The following is an 8,613-nucleotide window of genomic DNA, read 5'->3' on the forward strand; positions in this document are numbered from 1 at the left end:
AGCCTATGTAATAAGACTCACAGAGGTGACGTGTGAAGCCTATGTAATAAGACACACACATGTGACGTGTGGAGCCTATGTAATAAGACGCACACGGGTGACCTTTTCCACCGTGTCATCTTTTGTTTTTCTCCAGGCTGAGATCCTGAGCGTCCTCAGCCACAGGAACATCATCCAGTTTTATGGAGTCATTCTGGAACCTCCCAACTACGGTATCGTCACAGGTAGGACCTCACTGTTGGTCTGTCTTCCCTCCCAGGTGCCTGGCTTTTGATTCCTTCATGTGCTAAAATGCTTAATATTAGGTTCTGTCATGAAGTGTGCACTACTGACAGATGCCACGTTTGTTGCCATAAAGCATTAATAAAACTGATTATATCAATATAATTAAGAATGGTGTTTCCACTCTCCCATGTTTAATTGTGCTAATTACACCTGTGTAGATGCAAATGCACCTGCAGCTCAGTGCCGATATGTAAGGTGCCGCTTAACTAAAATTTCATTTAATTAGTTGAAGTGAGAGATGTTTTTTGTAACTCTGTGACCTTTTATAAATTAAGATTTCTAGAGCTGTTCGTGTTGTAAGTCTTGCAGAGCATCCTAATCCCACCGGCGCTCTTTATTCGGGTCCCTGATGTGAGGATCATATTTTTCAGGTTTGGTCATTTGCGCTCATAACGACCTTGAGCTAAGTTACCACGTAGTTTTGAGCAGGAATTTTTAGCTGATGGAAATACCCTTTCTGAGAATGAGCACATGGAAAATTTGGCCACAAGAAACTACAAAAGATATACTTGTAAACATTTTACACTTACGTTTGTACGTCCTAGTGAGCAGAGATAGGGCCACTGTACCTGTAACATTGGATTTTACAGTTTTACAGTAAACAACTTTGATCAGGTCCAGCCACGTCCTCATTCAATTCAACCACAGAGCATATTAATTATAAGTCCCCAAACTCATTTCCTTCAGCTTGATCCTGGTTTGCTTTAATCACAGACACATCTCATTTGCGTGTTCTGTTATTGACTGGTCCTTCTCATTAGCTAATTAGGGGAAAGTCTCGCAGTTTAGAACAGACTGCAGACATTAGCTGGTCGTAATCTATACGAAGGTTCGTCATCTTGGTGGCACTTTATGAGGAAGTTTCATGATAATGATATTTGTTGCAACAGTAGAACGCTGGGTTCTCCATATGCAAAGGTTCCCCATTCATGGATTTAACCAACTAAGGAGAGAAAGAAAGAGACCAGAGTGGGAGGGGGGCAGTGATGATGGAAAGCAATGTACTATAACCACTGTTTGCTTAGCGTCTACGTTCCATTTGCTAGTGTGAGGGGTAGAGAAATGATTCTAAGAACAGATGTTCCTCCATCCACAGTGGGCTGAAATCTCAGTAAGCCCGCCGTAAATGGCCGGTATCCAAGACGAAAGTGCATTTAGCGTACCTACCCTATTAAACATTATAATTCAGCAACACAGCACACTGTAAGATATGAGGGGTTCCCTTTGTGACCCTTGCGACAGACTGGAGGCCATGACTTGATGTCGCTGCTGTTCAGTAGGGCAAGATAGTAAGACCAGCAAAAAGAGAACATAATTCAAAGTATGTTTTCTATAGAATATGTGTCAATTAAAATATTTCAGTTAAAAAAAAACATATTTGTGCTGGGAATTGGTGGGGCACACCTTTAATCCCACCACTCAAGAGGCAGAGGCAGGTAGATTTCTGTGAGTTCAAGGCCAGCTTGGTCTATAGAGTGAGTTCTAGGACAGCCAGGACTACACAGTGAAACCCTATCTTGAAAAACCAAAAACAAATGAAAAAGAAAAGCAAACAAAACAAAAATACATTTGTTTACATTGTGTGTTACATAGTTATGCAAACACTGTTGTTTTATAGAAAAAAACCTATATAGACATTTTAGTACCTGGATGGGGGGACTCAATCCCCTAAGGATTCTAAGGGATAACTATATATATATATTTGCATTTTCAGAGCCTGCTACCATTACGATAAAACTCAAAAAAAAAAAAAAAACAGCTTGGAAATCAAAGAACATATTTAACTTCCTTAAAACTTTTTAAAAAAATATGTGGATGTGTTTTCCCTATATGAGGGTGTCAGATATCCTGGATCTAGAGTTACAGACAGGTATGAGCTGCCATGTGGGTGCTAGGAATTGAACCAGGGTCCTCTGGAAGAGCAGTCAGTGCTCTTAACCACTGAGTCATCTCTCCAGCCCCTGCTAGTAACTTTTTTAAAAAAAAGAATTAAAGCAAAGCTTTCTGTGCCAATATTGCTCCTGTTAACATGGTGGACGTTCCCAAGACCCACTGGACATTCTGCAGAACAACATGGCAAGCATGAGTCACAGGACACAGGACAAGAAGAGCAAGGATTTTTGGTATTCCCAGGGAAAGTGGCATTATGACAGAAAGCAGAGTAGCTACGGTGGACAGACTGAGCCTACTTTCCACCAAAGGGCAAAACTAGAAAGAAGATTGCAGTGAGACTTGAGTGTGCTGAGCCCACCTGCATCCAAGAGGATGCTGGCCAGTAAGAAATGTGAGCATTGAACTGGGAGTCGATAAGAGAAAGAACCAAGTGATCCAGTTCTAAGCTGTTATAAAAACAATAAAGTTGTGACCTTTACTCACAAAAAGAAAAGAAAGAGACAGAGAGAGGGAAAGAGAGAGAGAGAGAACAAATACTTTACACTGAAGCTCAATAAACTAACTTCTAAGGAAACATAAAGTGATTTGAGAACCGTATGGATTTATGGTGAGTCTTCAGTTCCCAATGAGACAAAAGGTGGACGAGTTCACTCCTTCGGTAGAATAGTTAAGATGCTAGTTTTGCTAGTCACTGATTTAAAGTCATCTAATGTTAACTATAAAAGAGCTCACATCCAAACCATGGCCAATCCATTGATAAGCCAAAGTGAAAATTTTGAAGAAAGTAAGGGGGAAACAGCCCCAAAATATAAAAGACAAAATGATCAGTGATGACTTTTCATCTTCAGGAATGGAGGCCAGATGCCAATAAAATGGTATGTACCTATGGAAAGAAAGGAGAGCATCAAGTGAAAGAAAATGTCTCCTAATGGTGAAATAACTATAAAGTTGTTCTGGGACAGAAAATGAGTGTTATTGCAGGAAGATCTGCTTAATAGAAATACTGGGCTTAGGGCGTCACGTAGAACGTGTAGTCAGCAAGGAGGCCTTCGGTGTGAGCCTAACAACAGATGAAAGCAATACTAAAGTAAGTCCTCTGAGCTGAAGGAGGACACTAAATAATGAAGGAATCTCAGGAAAGAACTCATGGCAAGAGAAAGGGTGAAAAGGTGACCTGATATAAGACTCTTTAAATACATTCTCATGTCTCGTTCATAACATGTTTAAAAACAAAATTTAATAGAGCAATGAATGTTTTATTGATTAAAACATAGGCATTTAACATATTACAATAATAGTATAAAAGATCAGGGAGCAATAGTCATAGTGGCGAAAAGAGTATAACATATTTTATATTTTAGATTAGTATAAATCTGAAATTATTGTGCTATGAAATGTGTTATATCATTTCTTGAGTCACCACAAAGACGTCACTCAAGAAATTAAAAACACATTGATCAGGAGGTGGCAGGAGTCTATGATCCACGTGCACAGGAAGCTGAGGCACAGGACTGTGAATTTGAGACCAGCCCAAGCTGTACAGGAAGACCTTATTTAAAAAAATCAAAGGCATGAAGAGATGGTTCAGTAGTTAAGAACCTGGTTGGTGGTACATGCCTTTAATCCCAGCGCTCAAGAGAATAGGCAGGCAGATCTCTATGAATTTGAGGCCAGCCTGGTCTATGGAGTGATCTTACGTCCAGCCACGGATATATAATGAGAGCCTGTTTTAATATGCATACTACTCTTGCAGAGAATTTGAGTTCAGTTCCAAGCCGCCATGTTGGCTGGCTCATAACTGCCTGTAACTCCATCTCCAGGGTTGTATCTAACGGCGCTGGACTCTTCATGTATACATATCCCCATCTCTCCCACCGCCCGCCACAATTTTGAAAATAAATCTGTAAAACAGTCAAAGAATCAAAATGATATATTAGGGTGCAATAAATAGGGAACATCTGATGAAACCAGGAGACATAAAAAAACAAGATGGCAGATGTCAACCCAATTTTGTCATTAATTACATTAAATATGAGTAGTCTTAATATTTCAATCAAAGGGCAGAGACTTTTTAGGTATGATAACAAAGCAGGGTTAAAGTATTCACTATTTACAATACACATATCAGAGTCAAAGACACAGGTTGAAAATAAGAAGAAAGAGAAGGATGCTCTATGCCAATAATACTCATTAGAAACCAGGGTATCTATGCTAACATCACACAAAATAGAATTTATATAATACTAGAAACAAATAAAGCCAATTTGTAATGATAAAGGGGTGAATATACTAGAGATCTGTAATAATTGTAGCAATTCAACAATAATTACTTTCAATCTTCCTTTCAATAATTGGTAGAATAACTAAACAGAATTGGCAGAGGTATAAAGAAGTTGAAGAACCTTCTCAGCCAACTGCCCCTAACTCACATCTGTATAGCGCACCATCTACAAGGGATGCTCTTCAGATATAGCGTGAGGTCATTAAATCATAAATCATATTCAGTAGATCAGAAATCATTGATACTGTACAATGCATTTTCTCCAACCACAGTTGAATTAAATTAAACATGGGCAACCAAAGGATATGGTAAAAAAAAAAAAAAGCACCGAGTATTTGAAAATTAAATGCCATGCTTTTAAATGCCTACTGGATCCCCAAAGAAATCACAATGCCTTAAAGATTTGTACTAGACTAGAATAGAATAAAACGGAAACATGCCGGAACTATCAAATGCAGCACTAAGCTGGGAGTGTGTAATCTCCAGCAGCTGTATGGTAAGAGAAGCAAGTTTGAGCTTGGTACCATCAGTATCTTCACCCTGAAGAAAGAGCAGAAAGTAGAATCCAAGAGGACTGAAGTAAGACACGGAAAAGAAAAAGTGAGACATCAGGACAGGTGCAATAAAATGGAAGATTGAAATGGCAGAGAAAAATTTTTTAAAAAAAAAGACTTGGTTTTTAAACACTTAACAGAATTGGTGACTCTTTAGCCAGATTGACTAAGAAAAGAGAGATCCTGGCAAAGCCATGGATGGGGAGAAAAGAAGGCTGTGGTTCCTAAGGGAGCTCCACGTGCAGCTGTGCTAATAAATAAGCCTGCTTGCATGCAATCAGCTGTCTCCTAAGATGATACAATGATCCACCTGACTCTAGAGCTGGACCTCTGAAATGATATCAGCTCTTGGAGGTGCAAGCAGGAATATCAGGAGTTTAAGGCAAGCTTTTGTTGTGTAGCAAGTTTGAGTCTAGCCTGGTCTACCTAAGACCCTGTCTCAAATGAACAAAATAAAACAACAACAATAAAACTGACTCAAGGAATAAATATGGATCTATGTATAATAAAAACATAATTAGTAGTTTAAAATATTTCCAAAAGAAAAGATGATTACTTTTGCTAGTGAATTCTATCAGATATTTATAGAAGAAATAATATCAACCTTCCTTCCCCATACTTTGTCTGAAGACAGAGGTCAGTAGTCTATAAGGCCAGTATTATACCTACACCAAAGCAACCACACAAAGACATGATCAGAAAACAAAGTCAGCATCCCTCATGCATTCAATACAAAACTTTGTAACCATATTAGCATATACACATAAAGAAACTGTGACGTGTTAAAAAATGTTATATTCCATCACAGGACTGTGTAAGCAAGAACTGAATAATTCCAACAACAGTGGACATCCCAAGGTAGACAGGGGAAAATCTCACTGACCACACGCCTAGATGAAGAGCTACAGGCAATAGTTTACCCCAGGGATGAGCCCCATACTTGTTAGCTAGTACAGAATGGTCATCTCTAGAAACATATACACGCAAGCAGTATAAGGGGACTCAGTGGAGTGTGCATGTGTTTATTCATATATATTTATATATATATGAATAGTATATAATATATATTTATCTATATTGCATTATATATGATAATATTGGTTAAAGAAGAGGGAACTGTGAATTTGGGAGAAAGGCCAGACATGAGAGGGGTAGAAGGGAGGTGAAAGAGGAGGAATGATATAATTTTTGCCTTAATTAAATTTTAAAAAATCCTAACAATAATAAAAGATTGTACTCCATGACCAGCGGAATATTTTCCAGGAATACAAGGTGTTGGCTTAACATCTGAAATCAGTTAATAGAAGGCACAATAACAGGTAATAGAATATAAGACGAAAACAAAATGTGGACACTTCAAAAGATACAAGAGAAGATTTGATTGTATTGGTTCTTTTTGGTGGTGGGAGGGGCTGAACCTAGGGCCTTGGGCATGCTAGCACAGTGTCCTATCGCTGAGCTGTATCTGCAGTCTTTACAGAAAGCACTTGAGAGACTGTGACCTCCATTGATAGTAAGTCCCCTCATACTAGGAGTAAAAATGAATTGTCTCGGTAAATAGCAGCTATAGAACTCCACAGCTAACATCACGCTCACTGATTGAAAAGCTGGCACAGATGAATTCTGTTCTTACCACATTTATCGAGCATTGTGCTGAAGGCTCCACACAGTCTAGTCAGACAAGAGAAAGAGATAAAAAGCCTCAAGTTGGGAAGAAGAAGAAGAAAAAAAGAATAAAACTGTCCTAGTCACTATTCTATTACTGAGAAGAGATACCATGACCAAGGCGACTCTTACGTAGTCTTAATATCATCTTTTATTAAACTCTTTAATATGTTTTCTCAATGAAAATATAGAGTCTTGTTTCCAAAGCATAGCTTTGTGTCTTACTCCTTTTTAAAACAGAATATGCTTCTCTGGGATCCCTGTATGATTACATCAACAGCAACAGGAGCGAGGAGATGGACATGGATCACATCATGACCTGGGCCACCGATGTAGCCAAAGGTAGGCTGCTTAGCACCAACAGCGGTGGGCGGAGTCATCATATGTCAGGAAGTTCTTTATTCTATGTCTTTAGGTATTTTTTTAGATCAGATATAGTGAAATATAATTCAACTCAATCTACAAATAATATTTTTATTTTATCAGATAATATTTTTAGGTCATTGCCTTTCCATTACTGAATACCCCCCCCCTTTTTTCTGTTTCTTTCTTCATTTCTTTCCATAAATCAAGTTTTACAAAGTCAGGCCAGGGGGTGGTGGCGCACGCCTTTAATCCCAGCACTCAGGAGGCAGAGGCAGGTGGATCTCTGTGAGTTCGAGGCCAGCGTGGTATACTAGAGCTAGTGCCAGGATAGGCTCCAAAGCTACAGAGAAACCCTGTCTCGGAAAAACTAAAAAAAAAATAAAAAAATTAAAAATAAAAAAATTAAAAAAAAAAAACAAAGTCAGGAAGCTTCAGGGCAGAGATTTTTTGTTTTGTTTTGTGACATTGTAATTGGCAAACTCTCTTGCCATATTAAATGTAAAAATCATAGTTTTGTTGTCCTGAGAGTCTCTCCATGAGTCTCTAAAATGTGACTTATGGTAGGGTTGGTCTTATTGGCTCTGAATACGTAATTTTTCTCCTTGTTTGCACTTTCTTACCTGACCAGGTCTTTGTCATAACTGCCTTGGAATCAGCTTTATCTAAGTAATGTCTGTGGTCTTCACGTTTGTATTCTGGGATCCTCTAGGTAGTAAGTGGTTGGCACTTTACCTGGGCAGGTAGCTCCTGTGCATCCTAACACTTTTCCTACAGACATCTCTCTTTTTTTTTTTTTTTTTTTTTTTGGTTTTTTGGAGACAGGGTTTCTCTGTGGTTTTGGAGCCTGTCCTGGAACTAGCTCTTGTAGACCAGGCTGGTCTCAAACTAACAGAGATCCACCTGCCTCTGCCTCCGAGTGCTGGGATTAAAGGCATGCGCCACCACCACCCGGTTTACAGACATATAGTGTCGCTTAGTGTTCGGTAAGGGAAGCAGCTTATATTTTGTTCTCATGGCAAAGATAAAGATACATAGTGACTTCAGGATGAGACTGTTTTGTGGGGGGATTATCTTGAATGCTTTATGTTTCGCCAGCACCGACCAAATTCTTCAAACAGGAAAAGTAAAAGAAAGCAAATAAACTTTTATGCTAATGCTGCTACTGGCTACCTGTGAGTTAGATATAAGCAACCCTATGTTTGAATGTAATGCCAAACTTCTAGGGCTGTGGTGATGAGCTTATCTATGTATCCATGCATCAGACATCTTAAATTTATCTTAACATTCCATGTTATTGAAGATGCTTTCATGCAATATCATACTCACTTCTCTAAATGTTCATAGTACTCAAGGAACACCCATGAGTGTCCATAGTACACATGGCGCACCCATGAGTGTCCATAGTACACATGGCGCACCCGTGAGTGTCCGTAGTACACGAGAAGCATCCGTGAGTGTCCGTAGTACACGAGGAGCACCCGTGAGTGTCCATAGTACACATGGTGCACCCGTGAGTGTCCATAGTACAAGAGGAGCACCTGTGAGTGTCCGTAGCACACGAGGAGCACC

General features: G+C 39.2%; 1 protein-coding gene across 3 annotated transcripts in view; it reads left to right on the top strand.

The window, feature by feature from the left end:
- Map3k20 (mitogen-activated protein kinase kinase kinase 20) overlaps positions 1 to 8,613 on the top strand; it is a 154,381-nt gene that overhangs the window by 69,084 nt on the left and 76,684 nt on the right. For all 3 annotated transcript variants that reach the window (XM_005346571.2, XM_005346572.3, XM_013345939.2), the window contains exons 3-4: positions 137 to 224; positions 6,919 to 7,020. In XM_005346571.2, the coding sequence (XP_005346628.1) occupies positions 137 to 224; positions 6,919 to 7,020 (190 nt within the window). The remainder of the gene's footprint in view (positions 1 to 136; positions 225 to 6,918; positions 7,021 to 8,613) is intronic.

The sequence above is a fragment of the Microtus ochrogaster genome, chromosome 4 (assembly GCF_000317375.1).
Source record: "Microtus ochrogaster isolate Prairie Vole_2 chromosome 4, MicOch1.0, whole genome shotgun sequence".
In the NCBI taxonomy this organism is placed as follows: Eukaryota; Metazoa; Chordata; class Mammalia; order Rodentia; family Cricetidae; genus Microtus; species Microtus ochrogaster.